General features: G+C 38.1%; 1 protein-coding gene across 1 annotated transcript; it reads right to left on the bottom strand.

Moving 5' to 3' along the window:
* Positions 1-4502: 4502 nt before the first annotated feature.
* On the bottom strand, positions 4503-7700 carry LOC115741618 (cytochrome P450 736A117-like). Its single transcript, XM_030675608.2, has 3 exons — positions 7312-7700; positions 6362-6953; positions 4503-5180 (listed from the first exon to the last, which is right to left on the bottom strand). The coding sequence occupies exons 1-3, from the start codon at positions 7650-7652 to the stop codon at positions 4569-4571; spliced, it is 1545 nt and encodes a 514-aa protein (XP_030531468.1). The 5' UTR covers positions 7653-7700; the 3' UTR covers positions 4503-4568.
* Between the last annotated feature and the right edge of the window lie 18672 nt (positions 7701-26372).

Below are 26372 nucleotides of genomic sequence, written 5' to 3'. Positions count from 1 at the left end.
TAATATGCATAAAATAAGCGAGTCCCTTATTTTGTCCTCTAGCGGCAGAGACCTTTATTGTGCAATTATAGATGTACGGGATTTGGAAAGACCTCTTCATCAAGTTAAACCTAATTCTTCGACCCAAAAAAAAAGTTAATCTAAATCCAAATAGGAATATGCACACAGGTTCAAACTCCACACATGATTTAACATTATGACTAATCATTGGAGCCACCCTAATTATTGAAGGGCCGTCTGCTTCTTATAATGACCGTATTCCACATGCGCGCAACGCACGTCTTTGTCCGTGATTTTTTTCACGGTGACTGAATTTTCAATTTCAATATAAGCCTAATTGATAATATAAGAACTTCATTCGCTAGATTTGTCTAACACCATTGCCTAACGAGACCAATTATTATGAGAATACGAGGAAATCTGACGGATGAAGTTCCTTCTTCCCATTTGGATTTCTAGTGTGAGAGAAAAATATTCCTCTTTTAGATGGATCTTCACATTTGTATCCTGGGCGAGCAAGAAATATATATATATAACTCACTCAACAATGGAATCAGAATTCATTGCTTTAGCGACAATTGGAAAGAAGGGTGAGTGAATTAGAACTTTGCCATTAGACATCAAATTATTGCCTAGTCCTATGTCTCTTATTTTGTTCATTGTGACGATCAGGCTACTTGACAAAAGCTTATAGTAGCACTTATAATGAAAAATCTAAACATCTCAGCCCGTATAAATACATTGAAAATGTCAAAAGTGATGTACGACGCTCATTTTAGTACCAACAATTCAAAATGATCATTTAAAAAACATTTTTTTTTAAAACGATCATTTAAGTGCTAACTTCGATCCGCTTGGCCATAAATTCAATGTGGCATTTTTTTTAATTAATATATGTAACTCGCCAGAGGTCCAATCAGCAATTTAAAAAAAAAAAGAAAGATAAAAGTTGAAAAGAAAATTGAAAGTGAGTCGAAATTTTCCCAAACAATGGCCAACCCCACTTCCTTTGTTCTCTTCATCCTCCCTAGAACATGAACTTGTCAATAAATTAAAAAATAAAAATTTAAAATTTAAAAATGAGCTGAAATTTTCCCTAACCATCGCCGACCTCCCTTACCTATGTTCTCTTTATCCTCCCCAGAACATGAACTTTTCAATCTTTAAAACTAAAACTTGAAATCATCAAAAGAAAGCGTCATTTATGGACCCCAATCTCAAGCATTAAGCGAAACTTCACAGCTGTCTACCAGCAGCACGTCACCGGCCCACTGCCTCCGACGGCCACTGAACGTTCAGCGAACCCACACCAAGCAGGACTAATGCGCACAAGATGAGACCGTAAAAGATGGAACAGAGCCGACAAGAAACTCACCCAAAAAACCATCATTTGTATTATTAGCAATTTGAAACCATATTTATCACCAGAAGCCACCGCCGATCACCACTGAGTCACCTAGAGTGCATAGAATGGCAGAAACGAGGAGTCAGTTAAGTAAAGGCAAGTACATCAAGTGATCAGCATTTTGGACAAAAGTCATTTGAAATATGACAGGTTTGCTTCTCAAATGATCAATAACGCAAGCTAATGGTCATGGATCTTAGTTACGCATTTCATCGAACAAATGATGGGCATCTCAAGAAGACGATTTTATATGAAATGCGAATGCAAAATTTTAATCCAGAAGCCTCTAGAGAGGATTTAAATCAATCTTAATCATTTTTAATCGTCCGGAGCGGGGGTCACCGGCCGGTGGTGGACCTCGCTTGTGGTCGGCGGGGCTCGCCGACCATTCTCCTACTTGCCGATCATTGCCGATAATAGTGGGGGGGCGACAAGGGCTATGTAAGCCCGACCATTCTCCTACTTGCCGACCATTGCCGATAATAGTGGGGGGGCGACAAGGGCTATGTAAGCTCTCATCAACTGTGCAGGCCCCTCTCTTTTTTTTTTTAACTTATTTTTAAATTTAATTTGATCTTTTAGCCTATTTTTAATTTTGGAAATCCACCCAGAAGCCCATATGGACTGAATTTTTTAAAAAAATTGCCACGTCGGATTATAAATTTAATTATAAATGCCATGTAATCACTTTACCCTCAATTTCTCGAATTTGGCACTTAAGTGATCGTTTTTCTCCAATTTTGATACTTAAGTGATCGTTTGAAAATTAAAAGCATTAAAGTAAGCGTCGTATACAACTTTTGGCATTTCTTATGCTCTTTTCATATTAGCCTAAGGCATGAGCATGTGAGATAATTGATTCAAGATGGTATTATAACAATTGTCTACGTAAGATCAAGCAAGAATCTACCCAATCCCTTTATAAAGGCTCTACGAAGAGAGATGGTAAAGGTGGCTTCAAAAGAAATGGAGCTGAACGCTTTGCTTAAAATAACCATCTGACCTAATAATAGCATATCATTATTTATAAGGTTTAATGGGAAAAAATAAGTTACTGAAAATGATTGTTTGATATGACATTAGTTAGGACATAAGAAGTGAGTATTGTCCGTTACATTAACGGAGGCAAAGTTTTACTCTTAATGAAGTATAATACGATTTAGTAATGTGTTTATTAGTAACAGAAACATATGATAATACTTCACCTATATAGGCTTAGAAGTCGTGTCGCTTCTTACGAAAGTTAGAGTTACTTTCTAGAAAGCTTTTGACGCAGGTACAAATACGAGGCATTAATAGTACTAAGTAAATATAAACTTCTCGTTGAAATAAGAGAATAGTATATGTGCGGTATGTCCGATTCTATTACATAAAGTGGCAAATTTAAAGTCAACAGTTATTTGTCGCTTTTATAGAATTTTGACATACTTGCACTAAATGAAAGTTTAACTCGAAAGAGACCTTCATGTATGTCTATTAATCTCATGGAAATTTTGGATGTATCTCATCTTTAAAAAATTTATTTTTTGATTTTGTTTTACAAATAAAGTAGGGGATTATTGGTAATTTGTTTTTAAAACAAATGAAGATGTGTCTTCCCTCACTTGGTGGTTACTTATTAGTTATTGTCTCGGAGAGATGCAACTTTTGAAAGGTCTTGTCTTTCGCAGCATAACTTCTCAACCTTGAAAGGTTGTGTCTGTTCAAAAATTTTCTTTATAAATTCATGAATTTTTCTCGTTCATTTTAGAACATCGACTTCTATTTTCATTTTTTCTCAAAAAAAAAAATACAGCATTTTTCTCCAATTTTTTTCCTTGAGAGATTCTAGGAAAATATCAAAATTATTATATGCTTTTCTCACTTGAGACTTTGTTGTATTCTAAAAGATATTTATCGAAAACCATTAGCAAACGTTGTGAGACAAATAAATCATTAAAGAGAATGTTATCATGCCTCAAAGTCTAATTTCATTTGTTCCATTCATCATATTTACCAATAAATATCTCATGTCCTATATTGTTCCCCATTGATATCTCCAATGATTTTATTCGTTCCTGTTTTGATGGGCTTTGTTTGTTTGGTAGAAAATGTAGTGATTCTGAAAAATATTTTCTAAATAGTCGTTTTCTAAAAAGATGACGATATTTTTTTATGTTTGGCTGAAAATTGAAAATTAATAGGAAAATATTTTCCACCATTTAATATGGAATGGATTTTCCTTTTATGCACTCCTTTTCATAATTTTTTTTATTTTCCTTTATTACTTTATTTTATTTTTCTAAAAAATGGGTTTTTATTATTTTATTTTTAGTTTTCCTTCATTTTTTTTTTTTTTGGTAAGGAGTTTTCCTTCACTTTTTTCCTTTTTTTTTTTTACTTTTTCCCTCTTCTTTGGTCAGTCGCCGACCACGGCAACGACTGGCGACCAGCCACAGGCCAGCTCGTGGATCGGTCGAGTCGCTGGGCGCCGACTACCGAGAGAGAGAGAGAGTTGCAGAGGAGCAAAAAGCTCGTGGAACCCACCATCAGTAACAGGCGCAACGATGGGAGGCTTGAGCTCAGATCTGGTGAGTTTGCCGCAAGTGAGGCCTTGAGTTCTTGGAGTTCTCCGTGACTTGCCGACCTCTGACGAGGCGTCGAGCTTGCCGAAGAAGCCGAGGAGGGAGATGATAGCGGCAATCTCGGGGAGGGTGACAACGCGGAGGGAAGCACGAGGCATCGGTGGGAGGAGGAGCGGCTTGGTTGCGTGAGAAAGATGGGAAACAGAAGCAGATCTGGAGAGAGAGGAGGAGAGGTCGCGTGACGAAGATGGAGGAACAGTAGCAAATCTGGAAATGAAGGAGAGGACGCCAGGGCAAGTGGGCAACGTGAGGGGAGAGGGCATGAGCTCCAAAAGGGAAAAATTGGAAAATGTGAAAATCATTTTTCACAGTTTTGAAAGGGGTGTGAAAATATTTTCTTTGATCATCTATTTTTCACTCCTCAAACACTAAAAATTGAGGGAAATATTTTTCAGAAATTTCTTTTTCGTAAAACAAATGCAGCCTTAATTACAAGATCCATGTCATTTGCATTAATTTTACGACAATACATATGGGGTGAATTCTGTAGCACTCGGATCAATTTTACAACAATACATTTAAGGTAATGATAATGGGTCTTAACTAGGCAATTGAGTGGCAACAGCACGGAGATGGACTTTCCTGTGGATGGTAAGACCAGTGCATTCGGTCATGTCCAAATCCTCCGGTTTCTGACCCTCGGGCAGTGCCCAATCGAACTTGTGCACCAGATTTGCCAAGACAAGTTCGTTGGTCGCCATGGCGAACGACATCCCAGGGCAACCCCTCCTCCCGGCGCCGAACGGGATCAACTCGAAATCCTGTCCCTTGAAGTCCACCAAGCTGTTCAAGAATCTCTCTGGCTTGAACTCGTCCGGCTGGTCCCACGTGCCAGGGTCCCTCCCGATGGTCCACGCGTTCGTGATCACCATGGTCCCTGCCGCAATGTGGTAGCCTTGGATTTTGACGTCCTGGGTTGATAGTCGCGGGACGAGGAGCGGGATCGGAGGGTGCAGGCGGAGAGTCTCTTTGATGAATGCTCGTAGGTAATGCATTCTCTCCAAGTCCTCATCAGTTACTATTGGCTTGCCACCCGTGATTTCGCGGACCTCGGTCTGAAGGTTGTTCATGGCTCTAGGGTGTCTCAAGAGCTCAGTCATTGCCCACTCTAGGACTGTGTACGTTGTATCGGTTCCAGCTGCAAATATGTCCTGCACAAGCACAAGAATACTTCATGATCAATCAATTGTTGTCAGGAAATTATATTTGATTTTGAAGGAAACAAAACTACCATGCTTTGTAGAAAAGACTTTGATTTATACTTTGAGGATTTACTATAAATATATATATCTATCCCTTTTATACTTACTATTCTTAACGTCTATATTCCGGTGGAAGCAGGGATTCGTGGCGAGATAGACTGATACGAGAATCATGATCTTTGATTTATCTTCATTGTTTAATCAATTTTACTCTTGATTATTTTAGCATATTAAATTTGCCCAGTCGATAAGAATTGGGTTTCTAAGTTAAATTGATTGGCCATCAATCACAAAGATATTCTCATTATGAGGAATCTTGATTGATTAGCAATCACCCTCAGATAATTTCCTTTGTTAGAAACTTGATTTTGGTGTTAAGGATTTGATTGTATGGGCGAGCAAATCCTCTCAAATTTCCGATTCCTCTCACCTCAACCACTCGTGATCTTTATTCAATAATCAACCAACGACTAATTTTGGAGATTGATCCTCGAAGTGATTCTGTCCCGAGGGAAGCTTGGAAGACGAGGAGTATATAAAGAGCACCAGGTTCGAAGAGAAGTAAGAGAGATCAATAGAACAATATCCATATCTCAAGAGAGCTTCATCTGTTTCTATTATCTACTCATGCTTAAAGTGAGATCTTATGAGAGGTATAATACAGAGTCAAGGGTGTAGAGTGGGATAGCAGTGTGTAGAGTGAGATAGCCTTGGTAGAGGCAAAGTTGTCAAGTGTGTAGAGTGGGATAGCCTTGGTAGAGGCAGAGCTCGTTTCCGTTGGAAGTGCTTGCAGTCAAGCAATCACATCTTTCTGTAATATCTCATTTGATTACTTAGTGAAATCCAACGAAGAACCTGTTAGAATGGGGAAGTGGACGTAAGCTTACCAAAAATTGAACCACTACAATCTCTTGTGCATTGTCTACTACTCTCTACTCGCCTCTATTTACTGTCTAGTAGAAGTACTGCATGGTTCTGTTAACTTAATCCGCTTCTATCAACCTTGAAGTTTTAAATTATCTTATCAAGTTTGATTACACTCACCTATTCACCCCATTTAGGTGATAGTTCTAGCTAGAACAACAATTGTGACTCGTGCGCTTTAAGAATACTTAAAAAGAGAGCTTTACCAAGATGAGTGCTTTGATGCTATCGGCAGCAAGAGCAAAACCAGCGGTCTTATCCTTCTCAATATCCAGCAAAACGTCCACAAAGTCTCTCCGATCTTCACCTCTGCCGCTGCCGATGCTCTTCTCTTCCATCTTCCTACGGTGCTCCTCCACCACCTCATCGAGGAACTGGTCGAACCCCCTCGCGACCAGCTTCACTTTTGCTTCTAGGCCAGTCAGCTTGTTGATCCACCCAAGGCTCGGGATGAAGTCCCCAACGTTAAAAACCCCCAGCAACCCCATCATGTCCGCCAACAGTCCCGTGAACTTCTCGCCCTGCATGCCGTCACTGTACTTCCTCCCCAGAGCCACCCGGCATATGATGTCGTTCGTCAGCGAAGCAAACACGCTGCTCAGGTCCACCAAGCGGCGCTGCTCGATCTTGTCCATCAACAGAGAGATCTCCTCTTCTCGGACCGTCCGAAATGAGTGGACCCTCTTGTTGCTCAGCAATTGGAGCACGCAGATACTCCTCATTTGCCTCCAGTACTCGCCGTACGGCGCCAGCGACACATCCTTGCGATGGTACAGAAGCCTCTCGGATAGGGTTGACCTGAGTCGAAGAGTTAGCACACATGAAATTTTCATTTTAAATAATAAAAAAAAAAGAACCTACTAACCTAATAATACTATCAATTATTTCTGATCACACGATCTCTTAATTAATGAGTATTTATATAAAACACGTGGTGATAATATGTGAATCTACCGTTAAGATTGTAACGTTCCCGATAATACTGTCAAAAAAGCATTTTTCATTAAAAAATATAATGTTTTGAAATAGCACTGACTTGAGACATCCACAATATCTGAAGTCCACCGGGACCTTCTCCAATCATAAAAGCTGAAAAAATAAAACTCCAGCTGAGAAGTAAGATGCATGAACATGGGTTCACAGGCTTAGACCATACCTAGGTCGGTCGGAGAAAATGATGTCGTGTGTCTTCATGATGTCACGTGCGCAGTTGGCGGATGATACGACGAGGACGGGCACGCTCCCGAAGTGGAGCATCATCAAGGGGCCATAGCATCTCGACAGGGCTTGGAGCGCGCGGTGAGGGTAATTGCCGAGCTGGTGGAGGTTCCCGATGATCGGGAGCCCCCACGGTGAAGGCGGGAGGTGGAGGTCGGGACTGGACAAGAGGAGGCGGAGGCATTTGAGGGTGAGGAAGGAGATCAGGAGGACGAGTGTGATCGAGGTCAGCGAGGGAGTGAAGGAGAGTAGTAGCGGTGAGGCGTCGAAGCTCAACATCGGCGGTGGCGGGGTGGTGGTTCGCTGCCTCTGCGTCTCGAGTGCAAAGATCTTACTGGCCCTCTGTTTTTCACTTAGGGTTGTGAAGACGAGCGGTGGAGGAACAGGGAAGCGAAGATGTGGATGATTTATATTGCTCGAGCTGTCGTGGAGCCCCACATGAATTTTCCTATCCAGAATAATATCATGAAATCTCCTACGTTGTTCACTCGTTCCCCTCCCGTAAATTTTTAATGAACAGCCCTACTAAGGATTTTCTTCTATCACTGTACATGATCAACAACAACTTTCTTGAGGAAAATTACCAAAACACTTCTAAACCTATGGCAATTGTGTCGATTCATCCTAAATTTTTTTGCAATTATGCCAATTCAATTCATTTGGTTGGTCGATACCGACGTGACGCCAACCGGTACTAACGTGACAAATTTTTAATAATATTTTAAATTATTTTTTATTTTTAAATTATATTTACTTCCAACAAACACATCATTGTTACTATTATTTATTTGATATATCGATTTTGTAATAATCTTCTAAATCTCTATTTTATTGGGCCGTCTATAAGATTTACTTTCCAATAATCCCCCTTTTTGACAAAAGAACATTTTATCTTTTTATCTTTTTGACCGGTGTGAAAAATTCATCAATTTATAATTATCATTGTGATTGAATCCATTTTCATCTAACTTACAAAGATCTCAACACCATCGACGGCGGGCCCGCCTGGAAATGGAATCATTGCTAGCTGATGACCGTGGCAGTCTCGTCCAAAGAAATTGGAAAGTAACCACAACAAGGAGCGGTCGGAATTCATTTGGCCAAGAACGAAATGGACAGAAACCAAATACAAACAGGCTTCTTTCGTCTGAAAAGATGGTGAGAGGTTCATGGGTCGTGTCATTATAGTTTGAAAAACGGATCGAGATGTGTCAAATCGTGTAAACCTTTAAGTTGATATCGTGTTCTCGTCATAGCATATTCGAGTTTCTCTCACTTATCAAATTTCCTTTATGTTCTAATCTTGTTGGAAATTCATCTGTGCACTTCAAATTTAGTAAATACAATTCATTCTGAGCTAAATTAGGTTCCGTATTTGATTGAATTTCTCAGAGAAGGTTTCTCAATCTACACAGTCATTAGCCAAAAATTGCCATTACAGTTGGTTTGGTAGGACAGAGACCATAGGCCACGGCAAGTGTTTTGCTATAGAAGCTATTCCAACTTGGTGATGAATGGTTGTTGCACTGCAAAGCAGCAGCACATAGCGACGAGGAAGAGATTCAAATTGAGATATATTGGCATGAAAAATTGACTCCCTAGATAAAGCTAATATAGGAGGAGCATTAAGCTTGAGTTGGAGATTATCTATGTGCATGAGCGAAGGGTGTCAGAATGAACTTCCTACATCATAGAATTATATGGTTTCAAGCAGTCAAAATATTCGACCAAAAAAAAAAGCAGTTAAAATACGCCAATTGGTTCGTAAGTCGTTGTCTCTTGATGATTTCCTCATGTACAGATATTGGGTTTTTATTGCACTTTGCAACAAGTAATAACACAGTAGGAGAGATTTTGATTTCCAATCTTTTTAGATCGCACGTTATTTCCACTCCCGTTATATATTTACACACTTCAGTTTTTGTCAAAGTTCTATATAATTTAATTATCAAATCACAAATTCATTTACTAGCTTTAAAATTTTACGAAACACTATGAAAGCCGACGTAAAAAATTGATCAGCAATTTATAACTCTACCATTAGATCCATGTAGTTGATCAGTAAGCTCCACAACAAAAGTGGCAGTTCTTTTGAAAGATAAAAAAATTTAAAAAAAAATGGCAGTTCTTCATGACACCAGGCAAAATTAATTCGGGAATTTCAGTTTCTTTTCTCGCTTTGTAACGAACGATGTGAAGTTCGGAAAATTAAAGCATGCACCACTAGTGTACAAACTCTTTTTTTTTTTTGTGGTCATAGTGTACAAACAGTTTAATCCACCCTTGATTTGAGGATTTAAATTACTTAATCATATAAGCATGCACATATGAGTTGTGTTAAAAAAATCTCACATCGAAAAAATGATGTGGTGCAAAGTAGTTAATATATCTAAGTTGGTCCATAAAGCTTATAAGTGAAGTTAGGCAATCCTCCGGGCAAAGGTATTCAGCCGATGGTAGTAAGGGTGAGCATGGTTTCGGGATAGAACCCGAAACTTGAAATTAGACCGGTAGGAAAACCGTCTGGTTCCAAGTCCTAGGATTTGTATGGTATGTTCCACAATCCAAAAAATTTGGAAGAACTTGTTCCGATAAATCCTAGAACCAGTAAAAAGTTTTTGTATTTTTTTTTTTTTGTACATGTTTTCGGGCTATCCTGCAATTTTTCATAGCATTAGGTGATGAGTGTGTAATCTGGAACCTCGATTCTAAGTTTCCATTTTCGCGATATTTATGATAGAGATTTTTACTTTGTCACTGTTCTATATTCGTATGTGTGTCTGAATAAGAGTTGTGGTCGGTGGATTGCAGAAGAATCTGGTTATCATTAAACATGATGATTCACCGCAATAGTTCAATTAAAAACACATGTGGAATCGGGGTAAATCCTGGAACCTATAACCTATAACATGATAAGTTATAGTTTCAAAGTATGTCTGATGGGTAGGTTTCGGATTTCATATGGAACCCGTAAGGAATTCGAAACTACTCACCCCTAGATAGTAGATTAGTGGACCCTTAATATGCTCCAATATTTGGTAACTTTCTAGCGTTGGGCTTTGTGGTGTAGAGTGATTCAAATTGAGATATCTTTACTCAGAATGATACTTAAATTGAGTTTACACGCGAGAAGATATTGTTAAGATTCATGGGGGATCAGATTCAATCCAAGGTGGATTAGACCGCTTTGATCAGATACTAATTTCTCCTTTCTTATGGTCATCGCCGCGTTGATCTGATATTTTGTCACCAAATGCTTGTCGTTTGGCGTACGATCCATCCGCAAATTTCAGGATTATGGCAATCGCAGGTCTGCTTTCACGTACAATTAACCTGCTTTCACCGTCCACTCCCCGCCTATGGACAAGGAAGCAAGAACAAAAGGCTTGACTTGGACCCCAGCCTGTCTCACCTGCTCTGCTTAATCGGCCAAACATGGAGATCTCCAGAGATTCTTGAAAATTAACGCGCGTTATTGAATAATTCAAATAGCAAAGGACAAAATCAAGGTTCAGTCTCCCTGTTTCGTTGATCTTGAGGACGGATTAACCTGTCAGAGGTAGCAAAATGAATCTATAACTTATCATAAATTTGTTGCTTTAAGTTTTAAAATAGCTTAAATATGTGGTAAATGGATTACCCAACAACTTAATAAATTTTAAATAGATTTTAAATGGGACATAAATGATTTACCTTCCGAGTCATTTTTAAATTTTTTATAATTTTTTTATTTTTTCTTTATGTTTGTTTTAAAGAAATGTGACGAGGGCTTCGCACACCTCCCAGTGACCGGCGAGGGCAAAAGCCACAACCCTCGGCGAAGACCCGTCGAGGGTTGTGGACCTCACCTAACGGCTAACTAGAGTCGTCGGGCCTCGCTTGTCGTAGTCGAGGGTTGAGCGGCGCTTGCTTGTGATCGGGAACGCCCGATGACCCTCGCTGGATTTCGTAGAAGCAAAAGAAAATAAGGAATTAATAATTCATTTTTTATTTTTATTTTTATAAATTACAAAAAATCTCTAAAAGTTTTTTAGCAATACAATTTTTTAAGTAATTTATATGAGACAAGTTTTCCTATATTATATTGAATATGAAAGTGTTTTAGTAATATGGACTGGGTATAGGTCGAGAAATTTGTATCACAATAAATCGGTCATAAACGGATTGTATAGGTCAATTTGGGTTGGATCATTTATAATACGACCCAATTCACCCATTTAACAGGCCTATCTTGGTTTAGTTTTAGGAAATGCATCATTTCCCTAAAAATTTTGGCTCAAGGTGTATTTGTTCAAAGCATCCCAATCTTTTTCTTCTTATCACGGTTGCCATTACAAGGTAATCGAATCATTAGTCCGGAGTCAATACTAATAGTAATCGTCATGTACTCTTTTTATTTGTCAATTACTAACAAGGAAGCACCGACACTTTTCGGGAGCGTCTATATCATATTGAACACTCTGACACTTGTGTCCAACACTCCGACACTCTCTCCAACGTGTGACCGACACGTAATCGGCACTCTAGACATACCATCAATATGCGAGTCTATCATTCCAACACACACGAGGTCAATTTAAGTATTTTCAATAAATTAAGGGTCAAAATGTAAATTTATAAAAAAAAATACATATACTTAAGTCATATACTCAGCAACCCCAAAATTAATAAACCTGGCCAATAATAAAAAACCTAATCATGAATCCCTAACAGCAAAAGAAGAAGAAAAAGAAAATCATCATTGTATTTTTATATATACGTGACTATAAAAATATACATTTAATATATAACGTGTCACAACGTATCGAAATTCTCTATTTTTTAAGAAATGATGTGTCTGCAAGTCATATCGTGTCGTGTTATGTCACGTGTCGGTCTCGGTGCTACTTAAATTACCAATGCCAAGAAAAACAAAAAGAGTAAACTGTAGTTCCAATTTCATCAGAAAGGTTGAGAAGGCCTACATAGATAATAAACATATTTCTTAATTCATATATAATGAGCTATTATATGGATTAGTTATATTCAATAAATAGATAATAAATGTGTTTGAAACATAATATAATTGTTAATGGATTATAAATGAGTTCACAACTTACTTAGAACCAACCCACCTCTATAACTCTCACTTTATTCTCTTTTGTCTCTACTTAATCTCACGCTCGCTCACTATGCACTCTTACCTCGGTTTGAATATGAGTTTTTTTAGATTTGGTTAAATGTCATGTGTGGGTTTGGGTATGAATCGTTAGATTTACATTGCATGGAAATTGGTTAAAACGGGTTAATGGATATATGTGGGTCAGACCTAGCTCAAATTAAATGATGCAATCTCCTATCTATTAAACGACATGAAGGGTAAGTGCAACGCTTATTGCCGACTTTTAGAGATCCCTTGCTTCAGATAGTTAAGAGAAATTCGTGCTTCGATGTTGTCAAATTCAAATAATATATGATTGGAATAACTTACGTGTAAAATATCAAATGAATCAAGTTTCAAGCAATTTGGAGTCTTCTAGAGAAAGTTGTGTTCAAAATACTAAAGGTGGTCGGCAAATCCGAGAGCGAGTTTCTTCATTTTTCTTTTTCTTTTTTTATGTTGTTGTTGAGTCCAATGCAATGTATTTTACCTCAAGTGTCCAAGAGTCAAATGTTCTTATTTACGTATTGGTCTAGGGATTGTTTTGGGAAATAAAAATGTTAGAAGTCACGGGATTTGTCTATGTTTGGAGGGTCGTTTTCCAGGTTTTGAGGGTAAGTGTGTATATTAATGAATTATTGAGCTCCTAAATTGCAGCTTCAAGAAAAAATGAATTGTATCTCAAGTATCGAGAAAATTGTCAAAAAAAGAATCCGAAACATTTTGCATTTTTGCTAATTCAGTTCTAAACCTTTTAAGTTTATCGATTAGTCCTAAACTTTTTCACCTTTTATCGATACAACCCTATCGTCCGAAAATCACTAACATGAACGCCGGTTGTCCTACGTGGCACGATCAGCGTTGACATACATAATTTTTAATTATATTTAATATTTTCAAATATTTTTTCTATTTTTCTTTTAGACATATCCACGTCAGCTCTAATAATGCCATGTAGGAAGGTTAACATCCACGTCAGCGATTTCCGATTAATAGGACTCAATTGGCAAAAGGATGAAAAGGTTTAGGACTGAATTTATAAACTTAAAAAGTTTAGGATTGAATTGGCAAAGTGTAAAAAATTTAGGATTTTTTTGACAATTTTGCCCTCAGTTATCGATAATCACACATATCGAAATAGATGAACCACAAATGGAAAGCTGGAAACAAGATCTTCAAGGGGCGGGCCGGGCGAGAATCAAAATGACTGGCCTAAAAGAAACCGGAGGTTGCAGGAATCAATTTGTATTGCAAACCCAAGCGTTTAGAATGTTTGTGTCTGCGTGGTGTGTATGCACACTTTAGTTTTTGCGCAAAGTCCAACCTATGCGAGAGGAAAAATGTTATAGTAATTAAATATTAAATCACATATGTATTTACCTATTTACTAACTTTTAACATAATCTACAAAAATTCGTGTTATAAACAGATCAGTAATATATAACTCTCCACATTAAATGCATGTAACTGGTCAATAACCTCCATAACAAAAGAGGCAAATTCTTCATGACATCATCCATAATTATCCAGGGGATTTTGGTTCCTTTTCTCCATTTTGAGTAATGATGTCAAGTTCGAAAATTAAAGCATACACCGTTAATTTAATGCTCAGAAAACTTTAAGTAAGCGATTTTATCCACCATTGATTTGATAATCCGTGAGAGGTGAGATAGTTCAAGTTACCAAATCAAGGATGGATTACATCGCTTGTGAAAAAGATATATTCATTCTGGTCATGTATGTTGTAATTACTCGTGAAGTTTCCGCGACACGATATTCACTGTAACTATTTCTAATTATTCTTGCCAAAAAGTTTTTTTTTTATTATTATTATCGTTCAACTCTGATTATTCTTGCCAAAAAAGTTTGTTGTCCTCCTCCCTTTAAGGATATGAATGATAACAATTCTATTCATGTGAATGATTTCTTGCCAGAAATAAATTTTTCTATTTATATTTCCTAGTTGAATTTCTGAGCAAAGAAACGCGTTGATAATCTTACACGAAATTTATGTCCTCAGAACATAAATTCGTTTGATAACAATTTAACCTATCAAACGGGCAGGTTGGGTCATAAATAATCAGACCCAAATTGACCCATTAACCCATTTATGACCCATTGATGCATAATGTAAATTTTTCGATCCATGCCCGGCCCGACCCATATTGCAAAAACGCTTCCATATTTAACACAATGTAGGAAAACGTGTTTCCATTGATTTTTTAGAAAAATTATATTGCTAAATCTTTCCGTGCAATACAAATCTAGTCGATATTCTTTTAAGAAAAATTGATTTTTTATATTTTCATAGTTTTCTTTTCTTTTGTTTTTCTCTTCTACAACCGGTCGTCAACCAAGATCGGCAACTAGCCGCAATCGATGGGTTACCGGCGGTGATCGGTGGCAACCGACAACCATTGGTCGACGGTGAGAGACAAGGATGAGAGAGAGAGAGAACAAAAAGAAAAAAATTTGAAATTTTGTTTGGGATGGTTCGATAAGCATTTGTCGGGATCCAAAATGACGTGGGCAACACAAACATGCATTTTCACGTTGCTTGCACATAAGGAAAACGCTTCCATAATAGTCCGATAGTACTATCAGTTATTTCTTATAGTAGATCCACATAGTATCACTACATGTTTTGCATAAAACACTTATTAATTGAAAAATCATGGGTTCAGAAATAATAACGGTGCTATCGGACTATTAGGATAGCAACTCCCTTAGATAAATTATGTAAGAAAGCGATTTCAAAGGGTACGGCCCCACGTCAACTTCAACTTTATAAAATGGTCATGAGATTTATCATTTGCTTTATTGATACGGCAATTATTAGTGTTAAAGTAACGTCTCATATCGCTTGATAATAAATCTTAAATGCTATTTATATTTATGTTATCTCTCTCTACTTAACAGTTTAAGCTTTTAAGTTGGAGCCAGTGCTATCTCTTTCGAGGAACGTACGTCCACCCCCAATAGCCAATTTTCATATATTGTCTCATATCGCTTGACAGTAGGTCCCGAATGCTATTCATATTCATGCGATCTCCCTCCACTTATCATTTTAAGTTTTTGTAATGAACTTTCTTAACAACTATTGCTGAGAGGTTAATGATAAAGATAAGCCGGTAATAAGAAATTCAAGATAACTCGGAATGACACCAAAAAGGCCAAAAGAGAAAGAAATAATTATTAGTGCTATGGTCTTATATATTAAATAATCAATTAACCGTGCCTAAAGTTAAAAGATTTTTTTAACAACAAAGTATATCTATATGTGGTCATGCATATGCATAGATTTGCATTTGCCACAAATCTATTATTAGTTGACTACTAATAACTAACTAAACATGTGTAGCAGCCCCGACAAAGGTATATTATTCATGAACCGTACATCGTTTTCTAAATCGTCATACCGCGATTATGTTTATCACTTGATTTTTCTTGTGATGAATTGACATATACCAACGCAGTATTGACCGTGCTCGTGATCATCTTCTTGCAGGCCCTCCCTCCGTTTCCGGCTTTAGTGAGCCTCGTCCCGAGGAGCCTTCGGACCAAGTTCGGCCATGAGAGCCTCAAGTTCTTCTGGGCCGATCGGGGCGGGATCCAAGGCAACTTCATTCGGGACCGGATTGACAAGTACGGCTCCCCCGTCTTCAAGTCGGTTGGCAGTGGGTAACAATTTCCTGTTCGAAGGAGGGCAAGAAGGTGGCATTGTGGTGGCCGAGCTCAATCTGAAGCTCATCGGGACGAGCCTCAAAACCAAAGTCGGCAACAAAGGGAGATCCTACAAGAAGAGATGCTCATGAGCTTCTTTAATTTTGAAGTATTGTCTCATATCGTTTGACTACTAGTCTTACGCACTCTTTATATTCAGAGGGTCATCCTCCATCCAAATGTTTGAACTTTTAGAACACCAAATAGTAGCCCCACGATATTTAACATGGTATTTGTTAATTCATCACGTGAAAAGTTATGCGATAAACTTAATCGTGACATGACGATTAGTAGTTAATTTGACAAATGGATAAATATATCCTAAGTCCATTCTTGACTTCGCCATTATAGTTGGTTACTCACCCCGTTGATTCCGCAAAGATGGCTTTATTTTTCACTAATATAAATGTATAAATTCTTAGTGTCCACAAGTGCCTTTGAACGAGGGGTCCATCATAATTTTTCTTTTATTGATGGACATTATTAAGATTAACTATTCTTGAGAATTTCTACGAAACCATAATGTTACACACCAAAAAATAACCAATTCTTCGTTATCGACGAGTAGCGGGCGTTGTCGGCAAGAATAAAGTTTGATCAAAACAAAAGTCATAAGTGAACTAAACAATGGACGAGCTACGAGTTGGTCGACAGTAAGAGAAATTCGACAACGCACAATGCGAAAGTTATCAACAAAAGCCTCCACCGCGATTTAAGAGAAGTTAATTGAGAAAGTTATCGACAATAATTTATCCCAAATTAGTCAAGGATAAACATAGGATCGACATGAGTACAATAGTCTCCAGATTTATAGATGTACATTGTACAATATGCCCCAAAACTTACATTGAAATGTGCAAGTTAAGGAGGTTACATGCGCAATTTCTTTTGAATGACACATAGGCAATTTTCAGATACTGTTCAGTGGAGGGTTGATTACGTTTTTTGAAAAAGTTATAGGACTCTGAAATGATGATGATTCTCAAATGGATTGAGGTTGTCCTATTTTTATGACACACACAAATTGCATCCTCGAATTTTCCTTCACTCACACTCTTTTTACCCCCAAATCCCAAAATCCAACCTTCTCATATTAGAAACTTCGTAATATTTAGACTTCGTTTGTTTTACGAAAAATAAATAGTTTCGATAATATTTTCTTAAAAATGATCACTTATATCGATTACAAAAACAAATGAATCACAAATATTTCATCGCTCACGAAATTATTTAAAGATAAATTACTGTTGATAATACAAATATTTTTCATTAACTAAATACTCTAAATAATATAATTGAACCTTTTAAGAAAAAAATTAATTGGTCAATCGTGCAAAAAAAGAATTCAGCTCAGGCCTCTTTATTTAATTTCAATTTTTGACATTTTGCATTCCGGACAAATGCTCTCCTATTGCCGAAGCAGGTGTGAGGTTTTTGAATTGCGAAGTCATCTCGAGGCCGAAGACCTATAATATCTAATCCATCAATACCTCAATCACCATGTCCAAGTAAGAGATACTCGCCTTCTTATATGCTTTTAGACCGCATATGAAAAAATTGTCCAAAAAATCATAACTTTATTGTATGGCGGCTAATTCAGTCCTAAACCTTCTAATTATGTCAGTTTAGTCTAAACCTTTCAACAACTTGCCAATTTAGTCATAAACCTTTCAATAGTGTCAATTTAGTCCTATATTTTTTTGTAATTTATCAATTTAATCATAAACCTTTTCACAATTTGTCAATTTAGTCATTTTAGAAAATTTTGAAGGGAAATGGCCAACGTGACAATCTAGTCGGTGTCGACCATCTTACATGTCATGGCCGGGGTTAACGTGGACAATTTCTTTTAAATTTTGTGAATTTTTCCTTTATTCCTTTTATTTTATTTTATTATTTTTTCCTTTTTCCCACCGCCACCCATCATGAAGCCTAGTGGAGGAGAAAAGGGGAGATAAAAAAGAAAAAGAAAAAAAATTATCCACGTCAGCGACAACCATGACACATAAAGTGACCAATGCTGACTAGACCATACATGAGTGATTTTTGGTGAAAATTGACCATAAGGACTAAATTGGCAAACCATCAAAATTTTATAATTACATTGGCATAATTGAAAGGTTTTAGGACTAAACTAGCCATCGTAGATGATTTTTTAGACAATTTTCTCGTCTTTGGACTGTCCTAAGATAGATACAAACGATTTATATCTTTGGTTTACTTGGAAAAGGAGGAAATAGGTGGTTAGAATGAATTGGTCAATGGAGCAAAAGTTTTCCAACTTATGGCCTATTTTGTTCAGCTTTGGAGAAATGTCTTTGAGAAAATGCAAATATCTTTGAGCTAAAAGGGATTTCCAAAATGCAAGTAGTTTTTGGCAAATTGTATTTTAAAAACACATTGGAAAGAAACTTTGACATAAATGCTGTTCGGTGAAAAATACATTTTGTAAAGTATTTTTACATTTTGAAAAAAAAAGAATTTTGACTATTTAAAAAAAAAACTTTTAAAATACTTGGGTCGGCCAATTACCGACAATCAATGGGTGGCGATGGTAACCGGCGGTTGACGGTCGACGAGCTACGATGGGCAACGATGAGTGGCGGTTGACGAGCGACGGTCGATTGGTGGCGGTGGGCGGCAATAGTGAGCGGCGGGGGCGGTCGACAGGCAACGACGGTCGATGGTCGACGAGTGGCGCTTGTGATCTACGGGTGGCGGTAAACCGGCGACAACGGGTAGCAGTGGTCAATAGGAGATGGAGGGCGGCTGTGGGTAGCGGTAAGCTGCGGTGAGCGGCTGGTGGTGGACGGCGGTGGTGAGCGGCTGGTGGCGGACGATGGTGGTGAGTGGCGGGCGGCGATTGGCCGGTAGCGGTCAACGGTCGACGATGGTGAACGGCGGGTGGCTGCGGTGGTGAGCGGCCGTCAACGAACAGCGGTGGTGAGCAAAGGGGTGGCAAGAGGCGATCGACGAGCGGCGATGGTGAGCGGTGGCGGCGGCGGCTGTGGGCAACGAGTGGCGCTTGACGAGCGATGGCGGGAGGCGATCAACGGGCGACAGTGGGCGGCGGCAAGTGGCGGCGGGTAGAGGTGACAAGGTTAAAAGGAAAAAAAATTAGTTGCATTTCGAAAATGTAACTTCCAAAGTACCTCCAAAGCTACTTTAGAAATGTAATTGTATCTTCTCAAAGTTGAGCTAAAAACAAATCAAACGCTATTTGCATTTGGTTAAGAGACTTTAGAGCCCCAAATTCCCTTGAAAATGTTGAACCAAACAGGCCGTTAGGCCTTTTTGTTTAAGTTCAATTTTTGCCATTTTGCATTCTGGACAAACCCTCTACTGTTGCTAGGTGTGAAGTCTTTGAATTGCAAAGTCATCTCAAGGCCGAGGACCCACAATTTCTAGTCTACCAAAGTAAGAGATCTCATCTTGTTTTGTGGTTTTCAGGCCGTACTTGAGCTTAACTTTCGCACATCGACAACGTCTATTTCATTGATCACGTCGGAGACATATCATTCACATAAATACAAGCGGCTCTTGAGAAAATTACATATGAATATAATTCATCGATATCTTGATTGATCACATCGGCGGTTTTAGTCGAATGGATTCAATTGACAAATCTTTTAAAGGTTTAGGATTCAATTGGTACAAAGTTTAAGATTGAGTTGGCATAAATGTAATAGGTTTAGGACTTTTTTTGGTATTCCCGCCCCGCCCCCTCTTTCGCATGCTTCGTGCCTAACTAACTCTCATTTTCAACTTTATTTCTTGCCCTTTTGATGTGAAATACGTACATGCGTCATATGCCAGCTTCTAACCATCAAATTAATTCGACTCGTTTGATCCAATCAAAGGCAATCTATGTCCAGATGAAAAGAGCCACAAAGAGATATTCTTGGGACCCAACTCTAAATTATCGTACGCATAGCAAACGACACATCTCATTACCATGTTATGAACTTCAAAGTTGACAACACTTAATCACATGTACCCTTTAATGTCGCTTCCTTGGGATCTTCACAAATGCTTTCTCTACCATCCCAAGATATTTCTAATTTCACTCTATTAGGATGCACGTGGAAGTTATGTTAAAAAAATCCAACGTCGAAGAATTAATGTGGTGTAGAGCGGTTAATATATACTAATTGACTCATAACTTATATGGCTTAAAATTTTGAATAAATATAGGTCCAACTAGATATATTGGCGGGCTGGACTTGGGCTCCCTATTAGCTATCTTTTCAGGTTAAGGTATCGGACTTCTATTATGCGCTTTCAATACATTTTTTCTTCTATGTTTTCTATTTTTTTTTTTTCTTAAGTGCTTTGATTTCTTCAATACGATGTTGATCTCAAAAGGGACGAGATTTAGAAGACTACATAGGTGCAAGGGCTCAATTCTGAAAATTCATTAAAGTGCACACCGACTCTTAGGGGTTATATATAGGCTCAGCTTGAAACAACCCGCCAAGCATAGACAAATTCCAAAACTTCTCACCTTTTATTTCCCAAGACAAGGTTGACAGTCCGTCCACAAAACATGAATGAGAATTGACTCTTCACTCTAGAAACAACTACGTTGGATTGGACCCAACAAGAACATGGGAAAACAAGAATGAGACTCTCAAGCCTTCGAAACCTGATCCATTTCGCAATTCGACACATGTATTTTGCGGCCACATTGAAGCACAAAATGTCTCTCAAATGTTACATATAAATGACCTCTAAAATCCAGCAACATTGTTGCATTACTTGTGTTTTTTTTTTTTTAGTTTTACGAAATAAACTTCATTCATTACTAACTCAAAGACGTATAACAAGAGTTTCCGAAATCAAAACATAAAATCAGTCATAGGGGATGGGGAGGTTTGGAAATCCAAGAAGGCCGAAGTGAGTTCGCTCTGTTGGCCTTCGTCTCCCAATCCGCGGCTTGGTTGGACTCTCTGGGCTCAAATTGATCGAGCAGCCCATGGAGTTTCCTGTCGGCCAGATAAGCAGTCCACTACTGATAGATTATCTGTTGCATTACTTGTTGGATAAAGCTTAATCTTCTTCATATCCTACGTCCACAGATAAGAATTGCATTATTTAGCTTGATCTAATTGGCGAGTTATACTTTGCAAGCCTTCTCAATCCGTCCGACAAAGTCGGAATCACGATTCGATTTTGTTTTCTCATCCTTTGCAAGGTCAATTAACAAATAGAAAGAGCATGTAGCAAGTACAGAGGGGAAAGAGAGCTTTCAGATTATAAGATAGATAAACAAATGGATAGTTACTATGAATAGCACCTAGACTACATGTTTGACTGATTCATTTGGGACGATGGCAGTGTAATCATTAGAGGCGTCAAACGAGAGAGTCAGATTGGGTTTGGGTCGAGTTGAATATGATCCGACCCATATTAACTCATTTAACCCGTTTTAACCCACTTTCATATATACAAATCTAGTGACCCATATCCGACCCAATCTGTATTGTTAAAACAATTTGATATTAAAATCCAGTTCAAAGAAAATGATTTCTTATGAATTTTTAAATATATATAGCTAAATTATTTTTATAGTTTTCTTAACTAATCTATTCACGACGTATTTAAAATCCATTTAGGATCTATTAAGTTGTTAAGTAACCCATTTATGACCCACTTTTAAAACTTAAAGAACCCATTTATGACCTACCATCATGAAATATGGGTTCTAGATCCATTTTGCCACATCTAGTATTCAGTCCTCAAGATCCACGAAACCAAAGAGAGACGGTAAACCCTAGCTTGAATTATTCAATAGTGCTCGTTGCTTTTCGAGGCAGTTTGGACTACATGTCTGACTAGAGATTTAGAGTGGAGGAGACAAGGTCAAGTCCAAATCCAGCCTCTTGTGTTTGCCTTCTTTGTCCACAGGCGTGGAATAGAGAAATTGAGTAATTATAGCATACACCACCAGCTTAAAAAAATTTGTCCAAAAGCCGCCTTATCTATTTTTGGTTTGATGGTTAGGGAGAAATTCGGTAGTTAAAATCCTCAAGCAAGGGTTGATTCAAAACGAACAAAAGAAACGAAAATCGCCAGAAAAAATTTGCATGGTGTCATGGAGAATGACCACTTTAGTTATGGCCACGACCTTTTTAGAGGTGAACTACTATGGGGAAAGCTAGTGGATTTATAATCTAAAGACTTAGCGCCGGTTCTCTCAAGCCCATACTAATCACAACTTTGGTATTTTAACTTAGTAAATTAAATATGGAGTTAATACAATTAGGAATGGCAACTGATTTATTATGGGTCTATTAGAATTGGAGATTGATTCCCGTGAAGATTAACCAACGTGCAGATTAGAAGCTAAGGAGTATAAAAGGAGATCAACAGACGCTAAAAAAATCAAGAGGCGTCAAGAAGCACGAAAAATCCAACCATCAAACAAAGCTTTACATTTTGTATTGTTATTCTAAGTTTACTGAAAAGTGTAATATTTTAAAAAGTGTATCAGTGTCATAGTTTTTGCATAGGTGTGTAATAGAGAAATCTATTAAAGTGGGTATAAGTAGCATCGGCTTCAAAAGAAGTGCTTAGTATAAGCAGCAATTACTATTTGAACTGCTCGGAAGATCTATTTATTGTCCGATAGAAGCACGTTGCACTCGATATTACCACATGTTTCTGGTTATATCGATATATTAGTTTCTTTGATTTCCTTTATATTAAACTCTCGTTTTTAATTTCGTAAAAGTTAGTTAAGTGTTTTTTTTTAAATCACTTACTCACCTCCTCTAGGTGATATTGTTAGCCACTTCATTGCATTCCAACTAAGAACAAACACATACTTAACCTTTTTCCCGTTACCACGCGTAGGGCTCCTTAGCAATCCGACCAATCTGATTTTCTCATTCAATACATACTTATAAATGTTATTTCGCCATCTCAATCGGACAAACTTAAGAGTAATGCGTTACCGTACTCTCCACAAAAGTTGAGCTCCGATCCAATCGTTAAGGAATGCATACTTGTCGACTTTGTGAAATTGCTTAATGTAATATTTCTTGGGCGCCGTAGGAGAGAGAGCTCTTTTTTTTTTGCCTCTCTTGTGGCCTTTTTATTTTGGACTTCGCTAAGCCGACCGTCCTCGCAAAAATGACGGTGGGACGGTCAATTTATGGCCACAAACTTGATTTGTGGAAATCGGTCACTTGTTGATTCGGTTTCAGCATTTCGACTCCACATTTCCTTTTTCTCCTTTTTTTTGTTTACTTTATGTGTTTTTATTGTAAGCTAAAATTGGAAAACAAAATTAAAAGAGGGCCCACACCATCAAAGTTCTAATGAAATACATCAAATTGATAATATTCAAACAATAAGTTGCAACTTTTAAAATAGTAGATATTATTTTTCGGCCAAATAAAAAGATTACGTGAATATTGTTCTCAAAATTACTAAAAAACTCTTGAGGACTTAGCTTGAGTGATAGTACTGTCACTCAACGGTCAACTTGAACTGTACATATCAGACATGAACTTTTAGCTAACAAGCGTATCACATGGGTATGTGATGCCTGTGCACGTGGGTCCGTCATTCTCACGGACTGTCATTTTAGCTTTTCTCAATTCTTAATAACTCAAAAAAAAAAAAAAATAGGAACGTAATTATCTTGTATACTTTTTCTTCTAGTTTTAGCTTACAATAAAAATACATGAAAGTAAAAAAAAAAAAAAAAGAAATGGGGAGTCAGAATGCTGAAACCGAACGGATTCCACAAAGGAAGTTTGTGGCCATAAACTAATCATCCCACCATTTGACTTTGGGGAACAGTCAGTTAAGCAATTTCCTTTTCTTTTCTATCGTGTATTGCCAACTTCCCTCTTGTGAACCCCCTCCTTAACTTCAAGGCTGCGTTTGATTGTGCGAATTTGGATTGGAATGGGATAGGATAAGGTGGGATTAGAAATCCTCTAAATATCCTCCGCACTGTAGAAAATCCAATAACATGTTTGGTGTAATTCATGATAGGATTAAATTTTTTGAAAATCTCACTTGCTCAACACAATCTCCCGCGATACCCAGATCTCACCGTCCCTCTTATTTGTCTTCTTCACTATTTCGCCATCCCAATATTCAGACCCTAGTCCTCGCTCAACCTCACCATATCAAAGGCAAAATAAGACTCAAAAGAGAATCAAACAGGGATTTAGATTCTTCAAAATTTTGGAAGAATTGACACCGGATGGAAAGGGTAAAAAAAAAATATCCCCTAACTCGGGTAAAAAAAAAATATCCCCTAACTCTAAAGTCTCCACGAACAACTGTTCTATGCTCTTCGAGCACAATAAATCAGCCAAAGCAGACCTTGTTCAAAGCAAAAATCTTCGTCCACAGACTCGGTTAGGACACCACAACGAGACCCTGACCTTCGCATTGTAGCCGTTCAGTCCAATCGAAGAAGGCAAGGCGATTACCGATAAGGCGACTACTGATAAGGCCACTGGTCAATGCAAGGAAACTTGAGCTCGCGGTCGTCACTAAGGACGAGGCCCAGCCTCAAGCGACCTCACATCTTGGGTCCCCTCAGGCCGACAAGCTCGGGTCTGACATTGCGAGCCTCAAATCCAAGGTTTAGAGTGTCGGACATCAAATCGATGGGCTCGACAAGTCTAGATAGATAGAGAAAGAGCGTGAGACAAAGGGATGATGGCTGGCCGGTGCTGCGACGTCGAGTGACGTGGAGCTCGTGCATTGGTCTTCTACGGTGGTGCTTCAATGGAGGTCAAGCAGTCTTTCCTCCAAATGCGTTATCCTCCTATTTTTTCTCACAATTTTCTTTTATGTTTTTTATATATTTTCTCAAATTTTTATCCTATCCGGATGTATCCCATCCTTAGGTGGGATTTTTTTTTTTAATCCGAGCTATATGCGGACAAATTTGGATTTCGTGTTCCACCAACATCGAATAAGATAAAATTTATCATATCCGGAGTTATATCCGGTCTACCAAATGCAGCCCAAGAGAACAATGCGCATATACACGCGAATATTAGAGCTTCTCTTGGGATATTCATTTTCTAAATTGAAGCCAAAAAAAAAAAAAAATTGTATGATACATTCGAGATAGAAAAATAAGATATATTCTTCATTCCCTATCTAACAACTGAAATTTTCAGCTCGATATGCTTTATTGTTCTTCAACTTATTTAAAGAACTACCTAAACAAAAAATTAAAGGAGGCAATCTTTCCTAGTTTCACTTTTCTCAAGGGCATCCCATATGTGAACTTTTGACTACTATGGGCATGACCGAATTTTGTATTCTCTTGGACTTAGTCCAGTTAATCTAATTAAGCTTAGAGCCTCCCAGCTCAAATCGGTCCAATTATAATGCAGTTTATGTGGGCTTAATGCAAGTTAATGATATTTGTTTTTAGGGATCGGGATTGAATCCTTATTTTCTACGTAGCAAATGGCTAAATGAATCGCCAAAATTTAGGTATCAATGTCTAGTACCCCCATCGTGAGGGGTTCGAACAACACCAAGCAATAATTGTAGAAATACATAGCTTTACGAGTCTTTCCAAGGAATGATGCTTATGCTCGTGGCTTCAAAATTACTTGGGCCGGTAGACAGTAGCGAGAATGTCACATCCAAGAGGAACTAGAGAGTCACCAATTTAATATCGGACATCGCATCATCACAAAACCAAAAAAAAAAATAACTTTTCTAAAATTCATCACCACTTGTATCTCTTGAAGTGATAATAAGCGGTCATTTTTAGGAAAATCTATTCCAAATGATTCATTTCACGTGAAATAAGCAGAGCCTAAGAGAAGTATTAGGCGTCTCCCTTAATAGTTATTGGGCCGAAACCTCAGCCCTCCAATGAGCTCTCCATTTGGGCTTCTAGGGCTACTCATCATGTATTCGGCCCATTACATAAAGAGGCCGGCTCAATCTCCGATCCATTCTTGGCGCGTGCAAACAAGCGTGCGCGTAGGGACCATTTCCGTAGACAACAACCCACGGTAAAGTCATGACTCAACCATGGTTAGGATCCAGCTAAACGTCCTGACCGCGGTTAACGGGAATATTATGACCAGCGAAAAAGCATCTCATGCGCGAACAGAAGGATCCTCACGACTCACGGTCGA

The sequence above is a fragment of the Rhodamnia argentea genome, chromosome 6, assembly GCF_020921035.1.
Source record: "Rhodamnia argentea isolate NSW1041297 chromosome 6, ASM2092103v1, whole genome shotgun sequence".
NCBI lineage: Eukaryota > Viridiplantae > Streptophyta > Magnoliopsida > Myrtales > Myrtaceae > Rhodamnia > Rhodamnia argentea.
Note: the sequence above shows the minus strand (reverse complement) of the source record. Positions and strands in the feature narration are given on the sequence as shown.

What these genes read in the sequence shown, in the direction of transcription:
- LOC115741618 (XM_030675608.2), bottom strand. Translation starts at nt 7,652, where the DNA reads ATGTTGAGCTTCGACGCCTCACCGCTACTACTCTCCTTCACTCCCTCG. An exon ending in ATTTTCTCCGACCGACCTAG is followed by an intron (nt 6,954 to 7,311) that starts GTATGGTCTAAG and finishes TCTTCGACTCAG; the next exon opens with GTCAACCCTATCCGAGAGGC. An exon ending in GCATCAAAGCACTCATCTTG is followed by an intron (nt 5,181 to 6,361) that starts GTAAAGCTCTCT and finishes GTGCTTGTGCAG; the next exon opens with GACATATTTGCAGCTGGAAC.